Genomic DNA, 26463 nt, shown 5'->3' with positions numbered 1-26463 from the left:
TTAAAGCTTTAATTTAACACAGCAGTACCTGTGCAAACAACATGTAACGGAATTTATTTGTACAAAAACATATTATGATAGCTGAATATCAGAAGGCTGACTTGGCTATCACGGAGTACAAAATATCAACTGCTGCTGTTTGAATCTTTTAGTTCCTTCAGAAAGCTTCAAAGAAAGGTAAAGCTTTCCCTTGATTTTATTGCTAGTAGTTGGTGTACGGGGGCTTGTTCATTCTGAAATCCAAAGACTACAAGGTTTTTTGTTGCATGCTCCCTTCTTTTTCCTCAGTGGTGTTCAAGAGGGTGTTCAGGAATCATTTAAAATACTGCCTGTGGTATTTCTTGAGTCTCTGAGTTACCTTCTGATAGCTTTGTCTTCTGAGCAGTGAAAAGGCGAGGATAGGCATGACCTCGCACCCCTCACTCTGTGTACACCAGCATCGAAAACGCTTCAGAAGGCAAGTGAAGCACTTCTAATGAATTACACTTTTTGATTCTTTGAATCCACACAGCAGCTCCGTAAGGTTTTTACAGCTGGACTCTTGCTGTAATTGCTACCGGGATGTGATGCGCAACATGGGGTTTTTGAGCTAAGTACTTAACATTGTTTTACTGGCCAAAAGTATATCTATCGTAGTGGGAGCAACAGACTTCATGAAATTCACACTTGTATATCTTCATGTTCTTCACCCGTTTCCGACATGGTGCTGATTTGCCAGCAGGCACTCTAGATGGGGATGATAAAAATGGAAAAGCTGAAAGATACAGTTTCTTAAAGCAGCAGTAGATTAGGGAAGAAGGTGCCTGTGACTGTGAATGTGTGATAAGTGTCCAAGGATCTGCTTTTCATTAATTAACTTTAAAGTAATTTTTACTGGTACTGAAAAATTAGAAAGAAATACTTCACCATTTTAATCTTCTTGACATGTATAAAATAATGCTCAGATAAAAAGTATCCACTGATAGAAACAATAATTGGTTCCCTGTAAGTTTCAATTTCTAAGTCCTTTAGATCTTGTGTCTCCAGGTATGCATCATTTTTGGCATATTTACCTTACTAATTCAAAGATAATACTTCTTTCTCAAGTCTTTATAATGCATTTTTAAAGAGATACAATATAAAGTTGTTACTTATGCCCTGTAATGTATAGTTCTCAAAAATTCACTGCAGTATTTTTTATTCCTGATCTGTTTCCTCAAGGCCTTTAATCAGTGGCTTGTAATATGGAACATTTTTCCATTTGTTTACAGTTTTGTATGAATAACTCAAAATAATTGGCATCAGAATGCTCCAAAGCGTCACGTATAGATCTCTTCCTCGCTGAAGTTGGATTATTTTTTACTTTAATCTAGTCTTCCATTTAAAAGTCTTTGTTGTCTCCGCTAATTGTAGTGAATTCTGGCTGCCATGCATCTAAGCTGGTAAACCCGAAGGCAGAGAGGATGGGTTAGATATTTTTAAACCTCCTTTATAGCTTCTAAAAAGCCCTCTAGAATAAACTGCTTTGCAAGCCTTCTGGGACAGGAGGCCCTGGGGGACATTCCTGGGCAGGGCAGAGGAATCAGCCAGTGTACTCACTGTTTTGAGCCTCAAAGGGAAATTCTTCCGTCCCCTATTATTTTTACTGTTAACTAGACATTAAAATGGCTAGTGTTGCAGAGAAAGACCAGCAGAATAACAGCAGAGTAAAACAGAACAGCTTGCCTAGGTTTACCCAGTTGCTTTTTCATTAGTAATACTCAGATCAAAGTTTCTGTTTAAATAAATTTATCTGGAAGTTCTTTTGATCAGTCTTGAACTTTGGATGCAGCTTTGCTTATTTACCATAAAATAATTTTATGATCATGGCCAAAACAGATTTTATTTTTTTCCCCCTTTTCCGTGTGGAAAATACCTTAAGAGAGTTAAAATGCAAGCTAGTAAACAACAAAATGCTTAAACTTTAGCCACATACCTCTAGAAGTACCCTGTAGTTCTGTGCTAGAGAAATTGGGGGAAGCTTCCCTACCCTTCATGCATGCTTTGGCAATGTTGATGTTCTTGTATGGTGTTCTGCCTCAGGTTTAATCTATTCTGTCATATCTTAAAGAAGCAGACAGTGACTGTGAATATTGCACCTGGAATTTTAAACTAGCAGGTATTTATGTGTGTATTTTGGAGTGATGGATAAGGATGTTGCTTCTACTGAAAGTTCAAGTAATTGGAAGGCAGAAAGAAAATCCAGAGAATGATTAAAAGATCTTTAGCACTTTTCTTTGTGTGTGTGTGTGGTTATTAGTATAAAATTTTTCTCTGCCGTTGATCCAGAAGTAATAAAATGTGAATACTAAATAGTCTATTACCAGTGCTCTAACCTTTCATCTTAGTGATGATGGTTAATGACCCTCAATTTATACAAGTGCAAATAAAAGCTTAAATGCTGGCAGAATTAAGTTATAGTTACTGTATGCTTACGTTTCTGGTTCCTATTAGTGTACTCCCATGATTACAGCAGGAGTTAAAACATATTTAAAGAAATGTGATAAGTACACTCCCATGGTTACGAAGACTTGAACAATTCAGTGGCATCTGCAGAAGTCCTTTGGGAAAAACTCTTCAAGTGTTATGAAGTATGGAAACCTCAGGATTCAGTGCTCATTCACTGCCTCATCAGTGCTGCTCTAGTTCTGTTTGGTTCCCTGGGAGATGTTGAGTAGGAAAGTAAAAAATAGGAGGTCTACCATCTCCGCCACTCAAAAACATGCTCTCTGATGGCATAGACAGCTTCTTTGCCATGATTTCTGCCCCCAAGAGCAAAGCTCTGCTTCTGCTTTGTAGGTTAATAATCCTAAAACGGTGTGCCGTTTCCATTGCACTATCTGAATCTTTGGAGGGAAACAAGTTCCCCCTCGCCATATCTGTTAATAGTGACTATGAGATATGAGCAAAGGCAAGTGGTGATGCATCAAAGGCTCTGATTTTGAATTCACAGCAGGCACTAGAAAATTAGGTCACTTTTTCTTGGTGTACTTATTGTTTACCGTAGTATGAATGATGGTTTCCATTGCTACATTACTGCTGCGGAGTGTCAGCAGGCATCATAAGCGCAGTTCCCCCATGTGGAAAAGTAAATGGATGAATAATGGAGACTCTTCATCCGCCATCCTTTATCAATTTCTGGTGTTCAGATCTCTTAATGGAGAGGCAGACCTGAATCCCCTATTCCACTAGGGGCATATACAACAGGGATCTTGAGACATTTTCTTCTGATACCATCCCTCATCTCGGAAAAACAGGCAGGGAGATGCTCTTTCTGAGCACTTTCTGAGCCTGATTGCTGGTAGCCACCTTGAGGCAAGCCAGGGAAGAGGTTAAGTGTAGATGAGAAAGTAGAGATGTCCTGGCCTCTTCTGCCTTTACCTTCATCCCTGATGAGTCATCACTGTAATGCTCCTTAAGTAGTAAAAAGTGCTGAAGAATGCCATGCAGTCAAATATACCATAAACAAACACAAATAAGGATGAACCTTTTGCTCCCTGGAGTGATGTGTATGCATGGATGTGATTTTTTTGCTTTTTGCTTCCCATTTGGAGAGTTTCAGTTGGTTTTTTTTTTTTTTTTTCCTCTTGTTCTATCTTAATTTTAATCCTTCTCATCCTTTAAGTGTGCTCTTTTAATTTTCTTCTTTCCCTCTTTTTTTTTCCCATTTTTCTTTGAAGGCATTTTCTTCTTATTGATTAAGTCATTTAGCCTTTATTGGACCATACCATGCCACTCCGTCCCACTTCCTACTTTCCCTTTTTATCCTTTTTTGTGTTTTCTAATGGACGCTTTTCATATCATTTTCTCCTTGTTCAGGCTTCCTATCTCCCCTTCCTCAATCCCTTTGTTGTTCTCTCCGTGGGACAGGTATATCTCATGAAAAGATACTTTGTTCAGAATGTGTCTGCCTTGGGGCAGCTATTTAATGAAAAAATCTGCTTTCCAGCCCATGCTTCTATCCCTCTGAAGCCCTACGCAATAAATGCCAATTGCAGTTTTACATAATTAGAATAACCATGTCGTATTTCTTTTTTAATATTAGTCTCTTCACATTAAAGAAATGGAATGCTGTGCAGCATGTATGTTTTTTAAAACAAAAAATAAAAATTATGCTTCTAATCCATATTACAGCCCTTATTGTCCAGAATTTTCTTTAACCCTTCTTTTCTCTTCTCAGAATATCCCAGCCATCTGTAGAAGGGTCAGTAAAAACACAAACATGAACACTTGTAAGAAATGCAGTTCCTTTATAATTGGGGATGAAAACAGACATCCTGCCTGCTTCTGATCCTTTTTACGCGCCTGCAGCAGGAAAGCTGTTAGAAGGGATGAAAATTGATCAAAAAAAACCTAGCAGCCTTTTCTCTTGATGGCTGCTGTGGTTATTTGGGGAATTTGCAGTTGCAGAGAGGACAATGGGAGATAAAGATACAGAAAAGTATCAATCTCAGGTGGATTTAACAGCACAGGATAATCTTAACCTTTTGGGTGCTGGTTGTTTGTCCTGCCCTAGGGAACTGAGATATTCCTGGGTACCTTAATATCCTTACAAGAGGATTAAAAGCAGAAACGAAGGAGATGTTGTTACAGGTAATGGCACTAGCTTCCTGAAATGTGACCACTTGTGCTAGAGACTAGCTGTTTTCAGACTCCTCAGTGAGGTGCTCCCACTTAACCTAAAAGGCCAGTCTTTAACATGTGCGTTTGCTATCAAGCAGCTCTACGCTCACTGTATGAAAGTTAACATCTGGATTTGTGCTTTTCCCCAACCATTTTCTCCATCTCTTTTATTTCCACTTTTTACAGTTTTTATATTCCTGCTCATAATGCACAGTATTGTGCAAATGTCTAGATTTCAAGTAGCTAAAGCTAACAATTGGTATAGAAATGGGTATGTTTTAGAAGTAAGGATCTTACTTTCTTACCCTCAGAATTTTGTTAATGTTATTAGGTGGTATTTTAAAAGTCAGATTTTTAACAGAGAAAAGTCAAGTTTGGAATTGCAGATTTCTCTGAAGAGATGAATGATATAAATGAATTATTGAAAGCAGTTTTAGGAACTGTGTTCTCTGTAGTGTTTCATGCTCAGGTAGTCCCATTAGAGAAAGTACTTTTGTTCAGGAGGTGACAGGCAGTCAGCAAGTAGGACTTCAACAACATCACTGTATGTAAAAGACTGCTTTTTACATAAGTGGAAAGATCATAATATTAGAGTGGCATCAGGATATGATTGCAGTGGTGGTGACACAGTTTTGCCTACATGTGAAATGAATGATTAATTGATGGCCAAAAAGAGTTTAGATGTGCTGGGGAAAAGTCAGCATTTTATCTAGTGCATGGAAGCTTTAACAAATAGTTATGGTGTGTGTATGCACACCACTGCCTTGGTGACTCCCACGTTGCATGCAAGTGAGATCACACCTGAGAGTCCTTGTGACATGGAGGAGCTATGTATCTTCTCAGAGAAAGCTCAGTAGTTAATTTTGTCCAGCAAAAATTCAACAGTTGCGCTCCCAGTGCCCTGACTAGTCAGCTGGCAGCATTGGAGTGGGCATGACATGCCTTCTCATCTGCTCTGGGGCACACAGTGCCCTCAGCCACACACCCTCCAAGCATGAGTATGGCAGCCCTGCAAAGCAGCCCTCTGGTTGTGCTGGTGGTTTCCAAAAGGCTCGAGTGGCCAGAGGGAATTAGCTGGCATCTTAATGCAGAACAGATGAATGTCTGTGTCATAGATAACTGATCCCAGGATGTCTTCCAGTGCTCTACTGTGGTTGGGGCCAGTCTTTTAAAGGAAAGAAAATATGGGAAATATAGTTCTGAAGCACCCTGGAACATGGTTAGAAAACAAAACAAAACAAAAACAATTGCTCTTTGAAGCAAATTGCAAAAACGGGATAGCTGCTGCTTTTATGTCATAGGACAGAGGTTCTCGAGTGCCTTCATCCTTCCCTTGTCTGTCCTTCACCATTCTTTCTTCAGTATTTTGCAATTCTCTTGTATGCTAGTAGAAACCTCTTTGACATGTCTGAGCAGTTGTCTCTACACATTTGCCATTGTGTTTTGGTTTTTTCCTTTCCCAGAGAATTGCATTTTTAAGGGATTTCATTGCCTAGAGTCTATTGTTTCTCTACATGCACACACACACACACACACACACACACACAAAAAAAAAAAAAAAAAAAGAACAAACCAGAGAAATGAAGCAAAAAGCCAGGAGAGGAATGAGGAATATTTAAGTTGCTTTTCTTAAAGCACAAAGAAAATAACTTTTTTTTTCCCACCTCCTGTCATATTTTAGAAACTTGTGAGAATTCTGCTTGTGATTATATTATCAGTTTATCAGTCTTAGGAATTTCTCAATCATATTTCTCAACCATATGTTCAGTATGTCATTATTGCATGTAAGGTGCAATATGGTACTGTATAACAGAACACTGCAAATTAGCCAGCGTATATTAAGATCAGATAAAGAAATGAAGAAAAATGAAAAACAGAAAACCAAACAGTGGGGTTTACTTTCAGCATTATAATCCTTCAAATTCATATACCCCTTTAATTTTTTTAGTTACAGATGTTTTCTTTTGCTGTTTTCTTGCTCAGTTATGTAGAAAGGAGGCACACTGACTCTGTAAAAGAAACTACCCTGTAAAAGAAACACCTTACAAGGAAGTCATTTCTACTCATTAATACAACACTCTGAACTGATTAATGATACCAATATAATTTTGTGTTTCAGAAGTAATAGCTTGAGTTATTTTTTTCCAAATTGTTCATATTTTATTGGCTGTTTATTTTCTATTACATTACTTTTCAGATTTATGGAAAGTACTTGTAATTATCATATCCTTCATTTGATGCAGTGAATATATTTTATTGGACAGCTTTATGCATTCAATGTTACATTTCCATTTTGCAGCTGAAGACCAATTTCCCAATTACGCTTATGCACATAGTTGGTTATTGAAGTTTTGGGTTTGTTCTTAGTGTTCCGAGGTCTTTTTCCAAGCCGCTGTGAATTTTGCATTTACATGTTAGGCATGCGCAATGCAGGACTAAGTGTATAGTTTCACAAGTTACAAGCCTAAAACAGGCTGTCAGTCTTCGAGCTCTGAAGATTGCAGCTTACCCCATTGCACCTTATAATTGAATTTTAAATAGTAACTCCTAGGTCAATAGCCAGTGGTTGTTAGTACAGAAGCAAAATGTTTGTGGAAACTTTTTCAAGCTGTTGATTGAAATTTCCATAGTATCTCTGTCCTGCTAAGAGCAGGAAGACAGTACTTTCTGCCTGGAGCTTTTGTGCTCTCATGCTATGGAGATAGAAGCTGTATACAAATTTAACTTTGTCATTTATAGGCAGCACTTTGATTTTTGTCTGAGCCTAGTGAGTTTAAAACATCATTGCAGGAGTCATTTTCCTCTTGCAAGTAATAAACATGCCACATCCTTAAAAGACAAAGTGTGAGACATAGCTGTAATTGCTCAGTTTTGGTAGCAAGAGTAAGTGGTTTTAAGAAAGCTTAGCACCCTTATCCCTAGGGAGATGTCAGTTGTCACAGGCAATATCAGACACAATAACTTCTCACTTCAGAAGTTATCTTCACTTCAGAACTTCAGTTCTAGTGAACAGCAAGGACATGTCACAAGTACAGTAGATATTCATAAAGTAATATTTAAATGTACTTCTTCTAACAAATATTTATATTTTTATTAACAGTAATTTTTTATGCTTATGCACATGTACCTACAGTATAGTGCAAAATACTCATGTTCTAAGAGCTGTAAGAGTGCTGCAAATATCAGAGATAACATAAATTATTCTTTTAATCTGTAAAAGTAAATACCTTTCCTAGAGCTGCATGCTCCTTGTGTGTCCCTGTGTGAAGGCAAAAGAAATCATGGGTCAAGAGGGACCTTCTTACTGAACCTGGTAGCTTCCTTGAACATTCTTTCTTGAGGCTTGCTTTTCAAATAAATTTTCACTTGCTCAGTAATGGGGTTTTGTGCACGTTTCCCTGTCCCCACCAAAAAAAGATAAGTAAATACAGCAAAAGAATGGTGGATATGATTAAGCTCAGTACTTAATGGCGTGGCCTTAAGGAACTAATTGGTAGACACTGACGATATTTTCTGTAAGTGGGGAGACACTCATCCACATAGAAGTTAGTCTGCCATTCCCTTTTGTTCTGTGTGCACAAATCCAAAGACAACTCAAAATGCTTGTATCTGCTCTGTGAAAGGTGCTTCTTATCTAGAAGAGACACATGCCAACTGGGGTTGACTTTCATGACATGTGTACCAGTAACCAGAATTCTGGTTTTATCAGGAAGAGAAAACTATTAAAAAGGTCGTTGAGGGTACTGGTGTTAGCAGAAGCCCTGACCATTAAACACCTGAGCACTAGCTCTAGGGGGAGGGAGTGTGTTTAGCATCTTTACCTATGCTCAGCAAAGGTCTGTACCAAGTGAAAATGCAACTTTGAATATCTGGAGAGTTTATCAAGTAGGGGGGGATTCACACATCTCATTGTACACAAACCTGAGGAGTTGACCAGCTGGTACAATGAAAACTGACACAAGTACATGTAACTTATAGAAAAACAGACTTGCATGAGGAGCAGCACATCAGTCATCAATTTTCTTTCTTGGGATTTTCTAGAGAAGAGCTGGCATCATCTCTCACTTCAGTATATGAATCACTTATTTTGATGGCCCAAACGATTTTCATCTGTATTCTGGTAGCATGTGGAATATTCAGTAGTGCCCCCACAGCCTACATTTGGATGAGGTTTGAATATAAACAGCCATAAAGCAGGAATCATGCCTCTGGCAAACGTGATGTTTTTCTGCAACTTGATGTTTCGGAGACATGATAAACAATAATCAACTGGCATTTACTTAAAGAAGCTACAAGGGTCCTACTGGAAAGAAACAATGACAAAGATTTATGTCAGGTCTCTGAGCTTGAATGAAGCATGGGGCCCAAGGGCAGTGCAAATGCCTTCCTTTTGTGTACTTTCCTACCAGTCTGAGTGACACTGTCAGAGCTAGTCAAAACCAGGCTCATCTGTGTAGCTGTCTGTTGGCCAAGGGTAGACTTTTTGCATGCCAGCAACCACAGCCAGCTGGGTTCCAGAACAAGTATATCCATTGCTTTTCATGGGATGAAGGCTTAAGTTTCTTCTTGTGTCTAGACTTTCAGGGTATTGATGTCTGGTTGACAGATGAGTATCGTGGTTTAACCCCCACCGGCAGCTAAGCACCACACAGCTGCTCACTCCCTTCCCCAGCGGGATGGGGGGAAGATATTAGAAGGGTAAAAGTGAGAAAACTCATGCATTGAGATACGAATAGTTTAATAATTGAAATAAAATATAATAATAATAACAAAACCAATAATAATAACAACAATAATAATAATTTAAAGAATGAAATTAAAACAAGAAAGAGAGAGAAATAAAACCCCAGAAAGGCAAGTAATGCAAATGAAAACAGTTGCACATCGCCAACTGACTGGTGCCCAGCCAGTCCTCAAGCAGGGCTCCCCAGCCAACCTTTTGCCTAGGTTTTTGCTGATCATGATGCCATGTGATGCGGAGTATCACTTTGGTCAGTTGGGATCAGCTGTCCCAACTACATCTCCTCCCAGCATTCTGTGCACCCCCAGCCTACTTGCTAGCAGAGTGGTATGAGAAGCAGAAAAGGCCTGGACTCTGTGTAAGCACTGCTCAGCAATAACACATCTATAGTCCCAAAACATGAAGCTCTAAGCATGGATATTTTCACTCAGGATTAAATGCCTTGAGGTACACATCGGACTCTCCCATCCTTCTGCGTTACTCACCCAAGTGCACCCAGGTTCTTGAGCATAAACAATGCCATGAATAGGTTTACCCTTTCCTGAAGAAGGAATAACCCACTGATTATCCCAGCATGCTCCTTCTATGTACTGTGGGGAGCTTACCTTCTTTCATCATGCTCAGAGATTCTGCTTGGGCAGGCCAAGTCAATTGGCGGATCCTCTAGTGTTAACTAGCCAAGTGGCTTTTGCTAAATGTGTATCCTAGTACTTGAATGTTCCACCACCTGTTGCTCTCAGTGTAGTTTCTAACAGTCCATTGTACCATTCCATTTTCCCAGAGGCTGGTGCATGATAGATAGGGTTTGTGATATACCCAGTCAGTGCCATGCTTTTTGCCCCAGGTGTTTATGAGGTTGTTTCAGAAATTAGTCCTATTGAATGACTCAATTCTCTCAGGAGTGCTGTGTCACCATAAAACTTGCTTTATCAAGGCTTAAGATAATGTCCTGGGCAGTAGTATAGGGCACAGGGTATGTTTCCGAACATCCAGAAGTCCCTTCCACCATTGTAAGCACATGGTGCTTTCCATGGCAGGTTTATGGTAGTGTATGATATTATCAGTCTGCCCAGCCTCCTCTCAATATTGATATCTCAGCCGCAGTCCTTTATGCCAAAAAGGCTTTAGCTGCTTAGTTCAATTATTGTAGACATTTGACATTCGTGGATAACCTGTGCAATGGCATCAATAGTCAAGTCCACCTCTCAATCACAAGCCTATTTGTATGTTGTATCCGTTCTTTAAATATCCTGATGTGTCATGGGCCCATCGAATTATGAATAGCTAGTGCTTATGTTCCAAATCCAATGTTCCAAATCCAAATCCTGAGCCAATTCAGTTCTGGCAGTCTGGTCCACCTGTGCACTCTTTCGATATTCTTCAGTGACCCAATATGTAGGTACATGAGCATCTGTGTGACATACTGTTACAACCAGGTTCTCTACCTGAGCAGCAGTATCTTGCCATAATTCAGCAGCCCAGATGAGTTTAGCTCTCTGCTGCTAGTTGCTCTGCTTCCATGGCTGCAACCACTCACACAGGGCATTTGCCACCATCCATGAGTCATACAGAGATAAAGTACTGGCCATTCTTCTTGTTCAGCAATATCTAAAGCCAGCTGGATGGCTTTCACTTCTGCAAACGATTCACCTTCTTCTTCAGAAGTTTCTGTGACTTGTCATGTGGGACTCCACACAGCCGAAACCAGCACACTGGGTAGGTATTTTGAAGATAAATTATTGTTTGTGTTTTTGAGAAGTTGGAAAAGGTTCTGAATATAAATTGCTGAATGTGAAAATTCTTCAGATTTTTCATTTTTCTCTAAAGAAGATATATAATACATGTAACATGTCATGAAGAAGTTCATACTTGCCAAAATTAATTAGAAGCTCCTCACCCAAACTTTAAAGAAAGCTATAAAATGTTTTCTAAGCTAGGCTTGAAGTTTGTGTGGTTATGGAAGATTATTGCAGTGCAAGCATCTTATTTTGTAAATGGTGCAGAAAACTTTAAAATAGGTCTTAGCCTCTGCTAAGTATCTCCTTGGTATTTAGAAATTTGAAAAGTTTTTTTGAGGCTATTACAAAGTCAGGTTTTTACATTTCAAGGTTCTAAAAAATAAAAAGAGCAGTTTGATACAAGGATTATTATTAAATGATAACAACTAAAAGAAGTAAACTTGGAACCATAATGTACCTATTTAAAAATAAACATTCACACATACAGGGCTTTACACTGTTTTTATTGCCAGTTTAGGCTACACAATTAATCAGTGCTTCTGTTATCTTGATAATCTGTCTGCTTGCTGTTGTAAATAACTTACACTTGCTAGTGGAGTTGCTGACAGCTACTTAGACTTTCAGCTTCCAGAAATGCTACTAATTGTCATGTTTGTGGCTTCTAGAAGCATTTGCTTCTGAAGTAATCTTTGCAGCTTATTACCTGAAAGTCATCATTGTTTGTTTGTATTTAGTTTCTTTAGATGTTTATTTCCAAAGTGTGAATCTCTCTAATAGATGTAATTCACCTGAGACTACAAAGCAACCAGTAACTTTTGCTGAACATGTTACCTTGTTTGTGACACTGGTTTATTATTGTGGAAAACAGAACGTTATCCTGTAATGCCACGTGTGATATGTGAAACCTCACACCTTAGGAAGGATGTGCCTGTGAAATTTTCACGCTTACACCTTCACAGAGTCAGGGAAATGGGGCTCCAAGGAGCAGGCAGGATGGGTTGCATGTACTTTCCCACCAACAGACTCTCTCTGTGGAAAAGTGATGGAAACTTGACCCATATCAGAAAAAATCTGGTAATTTGAATACCCCCTCCAATTCCCCACTTTGGCAGCAGTGTGGGGTCATCCCTCAGCAGGATGCAAATGGTACCCTTCCTCTTCCTCTCCGCAACCATGTTGGTCTGTGTGCTCTTCATTGTAAATTCAGTCTGAGAGCAGAGGACCTTTTCTCACCTCTGCCGTATCTGTTCAGATTTCACCCAGAGAACATCTTTCATTTCAAGAGCAGCAAAGAGCTGTTGGGCAAAATACTGATTCCTGCAGCTCCCTGTGCCTTGGCAGATTATCATTAACCAGCTTCACAAGCAAGACCGCTGGATGGACAAAGCTTCTCACTCACTTGTGATCACACCATAAGCACTGGCTGTGCCAGGAATAAGAAAAAAGGTATTTCCTGACTTACTCTGCTGCAGTCTTACCACAAGATAATTCTCCCTCCTGAAATGTTTCTTTCTAGCCCCCACCCAGTAGTAGTTATAAAAGCATGTTGAATATCAGAGTTCTTAGCCTGAGACCATCTGCTTCTCTCACAATCACATACCACTCCCACACACCCGTTACTTATCACCAGCATTGGGGTTACAGCAGAATACAGAAAGAAAGGCATTTTCCCATATGATAGTTTACCCAGAAGACAGACCAGGGAAATGTGTTGAGGCAGAGAGGGCGTGATTATGCTAGAAACGGAGGGGAGTTTCCCCACAAGTGGAAGGCAGCAGGTTTCCAGAGACTCCAGCCATTCAGATCTTCTCTGGCTCTGTGTCTGTGTAAGATCTTGTCCCACTTGACTGGGGCGTAGCTTGATTTATAAATCAGCAGTGTTAAAGGGTGAGCAAGCTGTCTCTGTAAGTGCTCTTCCAGCTACCAAGAATCACTTTTGCCAAATCTATTCCTGGTAAAGTGACAGCTGTTAGGTATAAAGGGAGTTTACACACTTTCTGCACATTAAATCATTTGAAACTCTAATTCTGGTTATGTAGAAATTAGATTACTATTAAGAGGTTCCAGATCAATATTTCTGAAGAGCTAAATAGAATGTAGAATTTGTAATTCTGCCAGAAAGACACAAGATCATAATGAATCATTTTATTTAGCCTTTGTTACCCCAGAGTAAGCAGCAACATCTCGTTTGCTGTTGCAATTGCCTGGAAGGCAGCGGCATCATGGAATTCAACTTCTCAGTTGCTAACAATATATGGGAGATTTCATCACTTTTCACTGCACCACGGTGGTGATTTACTTTGTCCTTATTTGTGTATTTTTGCCATTGTTTCAAAAACATTTATTTTAGCTCTGCACTTTTGGTGTCTTTATGTGTATGGTATCCAGTTGGCTACTTAAATCAAAGGGTGTAGTTATGAGCTGTGATTTCTCTACCTTTTACCTGTTCTGTCAGTGTCTGCCTTAGAACTATAGCAGTGTTATTAAAAGGAAGAGCTTACTATAACATGAATCAGCCATGTTTTTTTAAAGGGCTTGGTTCAGGTTTCGTGCTGTAAAGTTTAGCTAGAAATTGAAGTGAAAGATCACCTGGTGGAAACAGCTTTGGAGTAGCGATGCAACTATGATAATGAAAATATATACAGGAAAAGGCAAAGTCCACAGTCACTTATGAAAATGTTTCTGGAATTTAAGTATAAGACTGATTTTCACAGTTTGCTGTGTTTTACACACAAATTTTACATGCAAATTTTATATTTAAAGAATACTTCTGGAATTTACCCCTTTTTGTTTATCATTGGAGATAATTGTTTTTAGCATTAATTATATTACAGTCTGTTGAAGCTGCTCAGCATACTGCTGTCCTTCACAGCCTTTGCAGAATAGTGAACACTTACAAATGCTTACTTAAATCACTGTCTGTGTCCACTGATACCTCTGAAATTATCATAGATTTACTTCAACTGCTATGCTAGATATGGGAGGGTTTTGTGGTAAAGTTACGTGAACTGAAACATTCAGACTGAAAGGTAGTTTTTGTTTCAACTCTAGCAATTTGAAGTTTATGTTTGATTTGAGGGTTAATGACTCTGTCTTCTTTCTGAAAAGGGAAGCAGCGGTAGTGGAAACCCAGAACATCTTTTAAAAAATCTTTTGCAATGGAATTGTTCTTTTGATTGATACCTAACTAGACTTGATTGTCATTACAATAGAATAATATCTTACTAAAATCAAGAGGGTTTTGTGGGGTTTTTTTTAAACATAAGGAGAAAGAACAGAATTCTAATTCACGCGTAAGCCTAAAAAGCTTATTTAAAGTCATTAGAGAACAATAGTTCCTCAGTTTGCTCTTGTGGAGGCCCCCCCCTCTTGCGTTTCTCTTCCCTGACACAGTTAGGAGAAAAAAGTATTTAAAAGCTATTTTGGAAGCTTGGTTCCCTCTTCTTTTCCTGTCTTTCATAATACGGATATTCCTTATAATTGATTAACTGATAAATTGATCTGGAGACAAAAATTCATCTGGTGACCTACGGCTTTGTTTCTCTCTTGCTCTAAGGCCCAAGCTGCCTTTAAATCTAGAAGCCAGGATTAAACTCCTTTTTCAAAAGTCAAGGCTGTGGAGTAAGCATCTTACCTCAATATATTTCATAAAAGTTTGGAGTTTAGGATTTTCTAATAAAATTGTCTATGCTCTCTCATTTTTCTTAGATTTTTTCTCTTAGCTGTCCACTTTTGCATCTCCTCTGGCTATTACTCATTCAACCTCTTTTCTACCACTTTTTCCCCCGTGGTTTTCTTTTTGTCTCACTGCCCCTGTTCCTTTTTCATTTCCTCCAAAGCAAAACATGAATCTGTCTTATCTGAGTTCTTTCAAATCTTATGAAAAAAACTCACCTATTTGTGCTTAGAAGTTTTATGTAGTGTTTTCCCATTCTTAGCTTATCTTTCACAGATTTTATTAATGTGGCCTTCTGTTCCTAGACAAGGCTGAGCATGCTTATAATGAATTATTTTGGGGGCCTTTCAGAATACTTTTGGATTTGTAAGTTTACAAAATGTTCAAGTGGCGCCATTAACCTTAACAAGTCCATGACAAAAATTCAGTTCATTTAATTAGTGAAGAATTTTCCCCCTGGCTCTTGGAATTGAGGAAATCTAGTGCTTTGCTCCTTCTTCATGAATGTCACGCGTATGTCAGTAAAAGTCAGGTTTAGTAAGTAGTAAAAGAGCCTTTAGATGCTATTTTTTTTATTGGGAGGAAAGGTAGTTTTTTGCAGCACTGGTTGTGTCAGCTGTAAGCATTGTGTAATCGTGACTCGTAAGTGTATTTTTCCAGGTTAAAGGTTTTGAGAGTTTGAGGAGGGGGTTAAGCTGTATGGGAATATCTGTGCTTCTAAAGTAAACAGCTTTGGTAAATTGTTTTTCTTGGAAGTGTTAGGAAATAAAATCAGAAGACAAAAAAAAAACCATAGAGTTGTAGCTCACTTTGGATTAATGATTTTGGATAGGAACCAAAATTATCTAACACTTGAAAATGCTAGGAAATCTATTAAGAAGCTGTACATCAAACTTCGCAATCCATACCACACTCCAGTTAAACATGTGGTATGAAATGATTACATATATTACACACTGTCATTTTGCCTGAATCAGAATTATAGAACTTATTCAGCTTACAGCTGAGCATGCTACTTTTTTTTTTTTTTAATAACATTTATTTATAAATCACAATTTTTGCAGTCAAAATTAAGTGTCTATCTGTATCTGGAATAAATAGAAGGTGCTGGATGAGCAAAGCAGGAAACGGGATATTCCACATCATTTTACCTGTGTTTTACAGGCTGGTTTTGACTATGTACTCAAAGACTTTTCATATTAATTTTAGTCTACTGTCAGCATTTTGGATAGCTAAATGTTCTCCTCCCCCTACGAAGTCTTTCAGCCAGACTTCTCCATTTTTGTTTCATGTTTTGTTTTCTTTCAATGAAAAGCTGTGAATTTTCAATGAAAACCAATGAATTCTCTAGTTAGAAAGCTAGCCTTCCATTTGTGAACTCAAAATGTACTTCTCCACTGATTTCCGTGAGTTATCAGCAAAGAAGATTATCTAAAGCTAGCAATAACTGCATAACTTTCTCACTTGTGACTCTAAAGAAGGAAGAAAAATAATGTTTTATGAAGATGCAGAACAGTCTCTTCTGAATAGAAACAAGTGTGACTTTAAGTGAAGCCTGTGGGCTTGGTGCTTCCCCACTCCAAGGATTAATGCTTTGGGAGACTGCTATACCCCAGGGAAAAAAACCTGAGCCTACAGTCTTGCAAAATATCCGAATCCCACTGTGGGAAAGCTGGGCCAGTAGCACACCACTAAAGGTTGCATTATTGTATTTTGATGTCTGCATAATGTAAGCTGAATGTCATATATGTGTCTCAAGGGAGCAAGCTTTTGTCATTTCTCACTGTGTGATAGCATCTTTTCCCAGTTTGATCTCCAAGTAAATTGTTGGAAATAAGTGAGTGACATTTTACCATTGGACGGGTTTTTTGGTTTCACAGACCTCAGGTCCTAAAAAGAGAATAGAAATGGTATCTGTTAGTGTCCCTGTTAACTACTGTGTGGGTTAGCCTGGGGTGGAAGGAGATGGTGTCCATGTAATATGATAGTGGGATTTTAAGTACACTGTTTCTTCTGGTTCGGTCTGTGTGCATAGTTGCTATCATGCGTTTTATGTTATCTTTTTTATTTCTTTTTCTTGAAAAGCAAAATCATAATTATGTTATGCCAGCAGGTTAAATTTCAATTTCCTTTAGTAGTGTTTCTGTACTTTTCTTTTTTCATCTTTCTTTTTACATCCCTCTGGAGATAAAAAGGCCACTATTAGGAAGATTGTTTAAGGAACTAGTTTCACTATAGCTTTTTTCACTGAAGCTGAAATATTTATCTCTGTTTCAGCTTTCATAAAGCGATCACAACATCCTCAACTCAGTTGAAAACCTGTAAAGTTTCAGTCCACTTGTTGTTTCTTTAAATATCTGCCTTGTGGATGACAGCATAATCACTGGCTTTCCTTGACCCAGATGAATTGGGTCTCCCAACCTGAGCTCTTTCACCACATATACTTTTGTAACTACCTTCTGTTAGCCAGCCTCTTACATGGTACCATGGACAAGAAGGCATGTATCACTGTATGATATTTAAAATAAACAGATTTTGCCTGCCATAATATTGACTGCATGTTACATATGTATTGAAGGGGTTAATGGAGCAGTTGCAGGCTGGAGGTGGATAGGTTGGAATGCTTTGAGAATCGATTCCAGCTAATGGAAAAAATGTTTTAAAAGTGAGCTGGTTCAGTTCCCACAGTGAACAACAGAGACTGGAAACAACATTTAATAAACCTTTCAGAAGTAAATCCTCCGATTTTCCCTTTCACCACCATCTGTGGAAGAAATGCCTGCTTTCTTCTCAATGGGCAGTATTTCTTCCCGCAGAGTATTTGCTTTACGCCATTAGGTATCAAGAGAAAGCTCTTTATGTCTTTGGACAAAAAAAATACTTGAAAAATATGTTCTGTTCATGTGTCCTTAAGACACAAGTCCATAAGACTTCGGTTTTACTGACTTTGCACGGTTTTTTTTAAACGGCAGGTTGACCAAAATATAACCAACCCTAAGATTTCCTCTCAACTGCTCCTAACTGTGTGGTTTCCAGTAAATTGAAGAAGTTTTAACTATATGCATCTTGTTTTACAAAGAGAGATGCTTCAAATTAAAATCTCTGTTGTACTTGGATTACGGGGGAATGTTGTATCTTCTGATTTAATCTGTGTGTCACCTCCATTTTAAAAATTAAGGCACTTACAAGACTTGGCAGACATATCCTATTACTTGTGAAAGTAATACATGATTGTATTTGTTGTTGTTGTTTGAGGTTTTTTACTGTGTAGTTCTCATGCAGAATTGAGAGGCTTACAGTAATATTTTTGCATTGCTAATTAAGATGATTAAGGAAGAGGTTTTGTTCTACTGATAAACCTCACTGAGAAATCACGGTTTTATTTTGCATTTGAGAATTGGCATGATTCTAAATGCAGGGCATATTTGTTGTGAACCATGAACAGTCTTTATGAAACCTGAAGAAGATTTGTGAAAACAGCCTGTAATAAAAATCACACATGCTTCATAAAACACTACTTGATAGATATCACTTGCACCATTAAGAACTAAACGACAAAGGATGTAATTTCAGTTCTGGCATGCAATATTAATCGAAAGCCTTTAAAGCATCTTGCTGATGGGAACTATGACAACATGACATTGAAGAATTACGAACTAGAGACATCTATCTTAATCAGATTTTCAAAGTAGATGCCATAAAATAGAAAATTGTTTTATCTGTCTTCACAGGGTCACATATCGTATAGGGTATATAGCTTTTTAGCTTGTCTATTTTAAAAATACCAGGGACAAAAAATTCTGCCTTTCAAGTAAGTTCAAAGTTCAGTACATATACTTAAATTTTTTGTGAAAAGATTGTAACTGATGGTTTCTGTTTGCTGCAGTAAGATTTCTAAAACATTATAGACAACTAAATTATAAAACAGAGCTGAGCATGCACAGATATGATCAGTATGAAGTTGTTGAGGGGAAATATTTTGCTAAATCATACAATCATAGAATAGTTAGGGTTGGAAAGGACCTTAAGATCATCTAGTTCCAACCCCCCTGCCATGGGCAGGGACACCTCACACTAAACCATGCCACCCAAGGCCTCATCCAACCTGGCCTTGAACAGCCCCAGGGATGGAGTATTCACTGCTTCCCTGGGCAACCCATTCCAGTGCCTCACCACTCTCTCAGTAAAGAATTTCTTCCTTATATCCAATCTAAACTTCCCCTGTTTAAGTTTGAACCCGTTACCCCTTGTCCTGTCACTGCAGTCCCTGATGAATAGTCCATCCCCAGCATCCTTGTAGGCCCCCTTCAGATACTGGAAGGCTGCTCTGAGGTCTCCACGCAGCCTTCTCTTCTCCAGGCTGAACAGCCCCAACTTTCTCAGCCTGTCTCCATACGGGAGGTGCTCCAGTCCCCTGATCATCCTCGTGGCCCTCCTCTGGACTTGTTCCAACAGTTCCATGGCCTTTTAATGTTGAGGACACCAGAACTGCACACAATACTCCAAGTGAGGTCTCACGAGAGCAGAGTAGAGGGGCAGGATCACCTCCTTCGACCTGCTGGTCACGCTCCTCTTGATGCAGCCCAGGATACAGTTGGCTTTCTGGGCTGTGAGTGTACACTGCCAGCTCATGGATGTGAAATGTAAATCCAAAGTTGCAGGTGTACTTTTAACCTGAAGTAACACTCCTGTAGATAGCACATCTGAAAGACACAGCTGAAAGATGTAAAAATATTTTTTCTTCAGTTCGTAAAGGTGGCAGGTTTTGTGCATGACTTGTTTCTTTGTCTTCTTGTGTAAAGAACAGCTTACTTACAGGGTATAGGAAATTATCAACATGTACTTTGTGACTTAAAATACCAATGTTACATGTTAGGGACCATCCTACTAACTTCTAGGGAACTCCAGCTACTTCTCTCCACTTGTCATCTGGTAGATCTTGGACAGATACATGCACGTCTACACCATGAGACCGTTACGAGTTTCTCCACAATCAAATAAGTCTTTCTTCTCTTCCACAGCAGAAGTCTTTGTTTCTCTTTAAAAAGTAAAATGTTGAGATTTAAAGAAAAATATGCAATGTAAGTAACAAGAGTCACATTTTATTTATCAATACTTCCAAACTTGGGATGCATTAACAAGGCGATACAATCTTTCAGAGCATATTCTGCAGTTAAATTCACTGGTAGTTTCTCACTCCCGGGTAGCTTGACAGGTTGTCAGACCCTACAGACAGTGTACTGATGAGGAGACAAACATTGGCCCACTTTGATCAAGCTACTTGTATGACTTTTTCCCATTTTATAATAGTATACACACACGCACAAGATGCATCTTTTGATCAAAGTGTCCTTGTCACTTCTCTACATTCTTGTCACCACATAGCTGGCACAGAAGTACAGAGTGCTTTAAGAGGAAGTTGTCAGCAGCAGCGGCTGTGGGTTAGTTTTGCTTCCATCTGTATGTCCATTAACTGTAAAGCAAGCAAAAAAGGATAATGCAGGCTGACAACAAATCATAGAATCACAGAATGTTTTGGGTTGGAAGGGACATTAAAGATCATTCACTTCCAACCCCTTCTGCCATGAGCAGGAACATTTCCACTAGACCAAGTTGCTCAAATCAGAGTGAAAGGGCTCTCCTGTGCTGGTAGGCACTGTGTCATCTCATTCCTTGGGTTGAGTGTGTGGATTGGATCCTTAAAGCAGTTGGCAGGGCAGAGCCTGCTAGCTCATTTGGACATGGAACAAACTTAGAGGGATTAACCACAAAATGAGCATATACAGCGAGTTGTCTTGGATTGCCACTATAGCTTGTGAAAGACGATCAGAACAGAAGCTGTCTTGCGCACCTTGGCAGAAAAAATAGACTGAAACAGTGGTTCATTCAAAAGGCAGATCTGTTTAATTGCAAATGGACACTTAAAATACACGATTTTTCTCTAAACTCATAACCTTCTTTTTGTTTTCATTAATTAAATACAGCTTCTCATGAAAGGTGCTGCCAGACCAGAGACTTGTGGAATGCTTGGTTTTACTTGCACTTTCAGTGCAGAATCACTGAAGCTCTGGCCATAGCGATAGAGGTTGCCTCTTACCCTCTGTAAGCAGGGACTTTAAAAAAAGAACTCCTTTGGGAGCTCTAGGAATAATTAATTAAGCCATAATGCCACTTTCTACAATTTGCAGGAATTTCCAAGGTAAATCCCACTTCTGTTTACAGTACTCTTGGGGATATGTCCATGTGTCAATTAGGTAAGATTTCAAGTCCATCAAAGTGTTTTACTGAGGAAATCAAACCGGTTCTGCAGAAATTACTTTTGACTGCAAGCAGTCAAGAGCTACCAGACTAGGGACCAGTGACCTGGAAATGAGAGGTTTTATATTGTGTTACCAGTTTTCTAAAACATTCAGTCTACTCCAGCTGCTTACTTCTGGTATACATTGTGGGCATTTGCTTTACCATGGCAGAGACTCTTCTAAAGAGAGCGTTAAAAAGGAGCAACCTGACTAGGAAGAGTTAAGACTCTCACAGACATAGATACTGAATTACATTACGTTCACATTTGAAATGTTTATATCATAATGGAAGTCTTCACTGTTGTGTTTGTCATGGAAACTCAAAGTTAATGTTAATTATACACTATTAGAAAGCCTAACCCTTATCAAATGGAAATCGCCTTTTTTCCTAGATGAGTAGCTAGCTGACAGGTCTCAGTGATCTGTCTGTCATAGAAAGGCTATCACATAAAGTGTGCAACAAATTACTTTTTTTCATGGATACTTGGTCTGCTTTTCTTCTTCTGAATTAACCCCTTTCTCCCAAATGGCAGTAGTTATCATAACGTCTTTCTCTGCTTACTCTTTACTTTGACATATGCATCTTTTCTGTATTCTTTCGTATGCTGTTAAAATTCTATAAGAGTTAAATGATAAAATTAATTAAATGTAAATTACTTTTTTGAAAAAGAAAAAAGAAAAAGGTTTTGTAAAAGGCTACAGAGTGCATGTAATTTACCTCTACAATTGAAATTGCTGCTTTGCTTCACTGTGGTTCCCTAGGGTAAATAACAATTTGAATATGTTTTGAAAAATTCATGCAACTGTAGTAAGACAGCTTTACACCCAATTTCTTGTGACTTTTCCGAGTTCTGTACATATGTTTGCATGCATGATTATCTGTTGCTGACTTATGCAGCAAATGCCTCAAAAATGTGGGGCATTTTTGTTGCACCTGAACAACTTGAACACACAAACTGATTGCTGGGTCGATTTACTTTAGCTCCTTGCTGTAAAAATCTTCTGTTTAAGATGAATGGGATGATTCTACAGTCATAAAGGTCTAGAGTGAACAAGAAAGTTTTAATTAAAATTTACCATTTTTAGACATAAGCCCACCTGTACCCATACCTGGTTATTTTTAGTGTAAACCAGACATTCCCATTTAGATTATATAAATTAGGATAGCATTTAAAATCCAATTAAAGCAAAGCAACTGTAGCTTTCTACAGTAGTTTTTAAGTATTTCAAGACAATTGAGCTTTATCAGATTTGAATGCTCTTTCTTCTTCCTGATGGTATGTAAAAAGGAAATTTCTAGTAAGTGGTTTGTTGTGAGGGCCCTGGCCAGGGCCCAGGACCACTGATCTTTTCCCTATCCTAGGGAAGAACTGTTTTCCTCTAGGATTTCCATTTTCCAGCAAGCTGATTGATAGAGAGGAAGGAGGAGTTACAGGGTCTCAATCCTGGCCATTGTATTTTTATCAGGAATTGTCTCCAGTAGCATGATGAAGTATGAAGTAGCTCATGAAGTATGTGTCTGTGTCATGAAACTCCCACTGTGGTTTATAAATTCCTTAATTATGAAAAGCAAAAGAACAGTACTCTTCTGGCCATGATGCTAATTTCTCAGGAGATCTGTGTGAATCACTTACCGTGTATACCTCAGTTTCCCTGCATATGCAATGAGAGTACTTTCATAGGGTCACGGGGGTGTCGAGTTACTACCTGAAACTGATGGCTTTGTGTGAAAGTTGCAGTAACACTGAAAGCTGGTGCAAGATTGACGTTTCTCTAAGAAATTGTGTGGCAATCAGAGTTAACAGTGGATTCAGGAAATCTGGCAGGTTGAAGGGAGTGTCAAAAGAGCATTCCTCAGTGATCTCTCATTCAGAACAACAATATAGGACTGAGGAAATTCGGAGGAATATAGATTTTAGCTCTATTGATTTATGGAAAATCTAATCTTGTTAGGCACAATTCTACTTGTAGCTCTTGCATAATTAGAAGAGGAGTAAATCATTCCAGATTTTTCTGGCATTTCTGATTCTGTGGAGGCTGTAGATTCCCTGCCAATTGAAGTCACCCTTTACACTAGAAAATGTCACCTGGCAGCATGTTATGGAGAGAAACAGTGGGCTTTGAGGATGTGTGATCTCTGTGAAGTTGCGCTTGCTGTGCTCTCCTAGCTCCCTTCTAGCCTGTGGCTTATCCTCAAGCATCATCCTGCAATTCTTAATTTATATTATATGTTACTGTGTAGTTTCAGTGTCAGTAATGTTTATACATTATATAGTAAAAGAACTTTGTAAAGTCATAGTAAATTTCTGGGGAAATAATCTAAATCCCGAACAGTGGACTGAGTAGCTGGCCTGTCAGCTGAGGAATAGTTTCACTCCCCCAGCATGTTATCCGTGTACTTACTAGATCTAAGCATTTATTTGGGGAGTGCATAAATATCCTTTACAGGGCCTTTACTGTCCCTCTTCCCCATTGTAGCATGGGTGGGAAGGTCTGACCTCTCACTGAGATAAGCCTGAAAGCCTGGCATTGTCTCCTTGCTCACATCCTCCTTCGTGCAAGAGAACATTATTGTAGTCTCTGCTTTGTTTTTAGCAATTGATGGTGCAAGATCTGTAGTTCTAAAAATTATAGATTAAAAGTTTGATTTTCAGCTGAGATTTTAAATGAGGGGAGAAATTAATGAATAAGAAGGATGTCAGAATAACATTTCAGCTGGTAGGAGCTGCAGGGGAGGACAGTATGGCTCTGAACATGGCAACACTATTGAACAGAGCTAGGCAGGTAGCAGACTTAAAAAGGGAAGTCACATCCTTAGCCAATTTTGATTATATAATTTGATTAAAACGAAATGAAAATTATTTAATTTCAGTTTCATTTTTTCTGTTGTGTAACTAATCATTTATACATGTATATATTTACACATGCGAATGGAAATACACAGGCAGTTGTGCACTTAATATATTTTTATGTACACATATACCTATATATTGTAAAATATAGGGCCACTGTTAATTCTGCGCCAGCCAATAAATAGGTTGTAATCTAAATCAGATAAAATTTTACATAGACAAGGGAAAAAACTCTTTGCTAGTGTTAGTCTGTTAACTTTCCTTTAGCTGGCTTGTTGAAATGTGGCTTGAAGCCCTCAATAATGATTGTAATCACATGCAGTGACACACTTTGTGTCGGTGTTGGTGAAGACGAGTCTAATCAGCTGCATCCTTCATGGAAGGTAATTTTTCTCGTATTGGGGATTTGGTGTTGAAAACTTTACTGGCAATGTAAATGCTGTCATTATTTTAAGGACAGATTCAGCATTGCTGCCGTTTGTGACGAAAGTTGTATTGACCACACAAGAGAACTGTAAAGGAGAATGGGGTTCTTGGAAAGAAAATTATTCCGAAGGCTGGATTTTCTGTTTAAGCTTAGCATGTCTGTTCCTTAACATTTTCTTATGTTCATGACCTGAGAAATTGCTCACTGTTGAATTATTTTTATAGTAGTCACCTGTAAATTATTGAGAACATCTGTTTCAACAGAAATACTTTTCCTCTGTTCTCTGTACTGAGGTATTATTCTTGGGTTTCTAACAGTTTGCAGTTATAACCAGTTCTAAACAGGGATTTGCTTGTGAAGATTAAACAACTAATTTAAAAACTATGTGAAAGCCTTTACACTGTGAGCAAAGTGCAGGCCCTGTATCTTCTGCTCTGCCAAAGACTTGCATTTATATTGTGAGGTATGTTCTCCTACAGTAGTTTATGAAATAGATTGCAGTTTGAATTACATATTGTTACATTTCTAAGTGTCATCTGTCCTTGCTAAATCATGACAAATGAAGTGTCTTGAGGGGTTTTTTTTGTCTGTTTATTGTGTTGTATAGCAAGGTTTGTCTTCTATTTATGACTTATTTACTATGGATTTTATAGAAAAGATTGCTAAAACCTAACATTGATGGAAGCATTTGATTGTGGGTTTTACTGGTTTGAGGTTTGGTTTTAAGCTTTATGGGTATTGTGTACTTTGGTTATGTAAAAAAAAAAAACCAAACTTCCTTTTGTTTTGATGGCCTGACTCTCTGATCACCTGTGACTTACTCCAAACTGTAGTTACATTGCATGGTGTGAAATTGGAAAATCTGTTCTGTGTGTGTTCTAATGGATGTGACGGTCATTAAGTATATGAGTCTTCTGACGTTGTAATCAGATGTGATTCAGTCTGTTAAATATCCATGAAGCAACATCTGCTTCACAGAGTGACCTTCTGCTAAAGAATACTTAGCATCTATTAGTAGATCATAGTGCAGATCTGCTTTATTTGAAATGCACTAAAATAGAGTAGCCTACTGCTGTTTAGCAGCTAGCTTGTAATAATTTATTGCAGTTAAATAAAGCTTAAAAAACTCCATTAAATAATTATAGGGATTATATGCATTTCAAAAACCTTTGTATTCTATTGAAATTACCCATTTAATTTCAGGGTTGGTCTGTTAAAAAAAAGCTGAAATCTAAAGGCACATTAGGGGATCTGTCAGATGCTATTTTCTGTAGGTGTTAATAAAACCAGATTAAAAAAAAAAAAAGAAATTAAAACCAAAAGCAATTTTACCATCTGTTGTATATTAATTAGAACTTGGTGTATCAAGGGTAAACTTGCTCTTAGAGAATGTCACTGATGTCTGCTAATAGAATAATATGCAAATATATTAGATGATAGGGTTATATTGAATTTCTCATTCTGCTTTGGTTCTAGCAAATGCTAAGGTGGTGTATAACGAACTTTAATTTTCTTTCTTCTTAGAGCAACCTCCAAATAACCAAGGCCAGTCGACCCTGCAGCCTTTGCCACCTTCTCACAAGCAACATTCAGCACAGCATCACCCATCCATCACCTCACTTAACAGAAACTCACTGACAAATAGGAGGAATCAGAGTCCGGCCCCGCCGGCTGCTTTGCCCGCCGAGCTGCAAACCACACCTGAGTCAGTCCAGCTGCAGGACAGCTGGGTCCTTGGCAGTAATGCGCCACTGGAAAGCAGGTAATTACTTAGGTACTACTACAGACTGTGGCACTTCTAAAGAAAACATTTAACTCAATGAAAGGTGACCAGCAGCAAATACTTTCCTTCATTCAGCAAACAAAACTGAAAACTATACAGTACTAAAAAATCTGTCTGCTCTCTAAAATCCCCAGTGACACTCTTTTCCCTTACAATGCCTATTGCAGAGTGATTGGACTCAAAAGAGTATCTTAATTTTTCCATACAAGCATTTTCCTTCCTGTTCATAATCTGTGACTTTTGACTGTTGGAAGAAATTCCTTGCCTTGCTTGCCAGGTATGCTGTGTGTCAAATACACGTTTCC

The 26463-nt window shown here is 38.4% G+C and overlaps 1 protein-coding gene across 7 annotated transcripts in view; it reads left to right on the top strand.

Moving 5' to 3' along the window:
- Positions 1-26463, top strand: part of TENM3 (teneurin transmembrane protein 3) — a gene marked incomplete at both ends in the record, with an annotated part of 327594 nt that overhangs the window by 160553 nt on the left and 140578 nt on the right. For all 7 annotated transcript variants that reach the window (XM_080639194.1, XM_080639193.1, XM_080639192.1 and 4 more), the window contains one exon: positions 25900-26137. In XM_080639194.1, the coding sequence (XP_080495320.1) occupies positions 25900-26137 (238 nt within the window). The remainder of the gene's footprint in view (positions 1-25899; positions 26138-26463) is intronic.

Source organism: Psittacula echo (assembly GCF_963264785.1).
Source record: "Psittacula echo genome assembly, chromosome: 1".
In the NCBI taxonomy this organism is placed as follows: domain Eukaryota; kingdom Metazoa; phylum Chordata; class Aves; order Psittaciformes; family Psittacidae; genus Psittacula; species Psittacula echo.
Note: the sequence above shows the minus strand (reverse complement) of the source record. Positions and strands in the feature narration are given on the sequence as shown.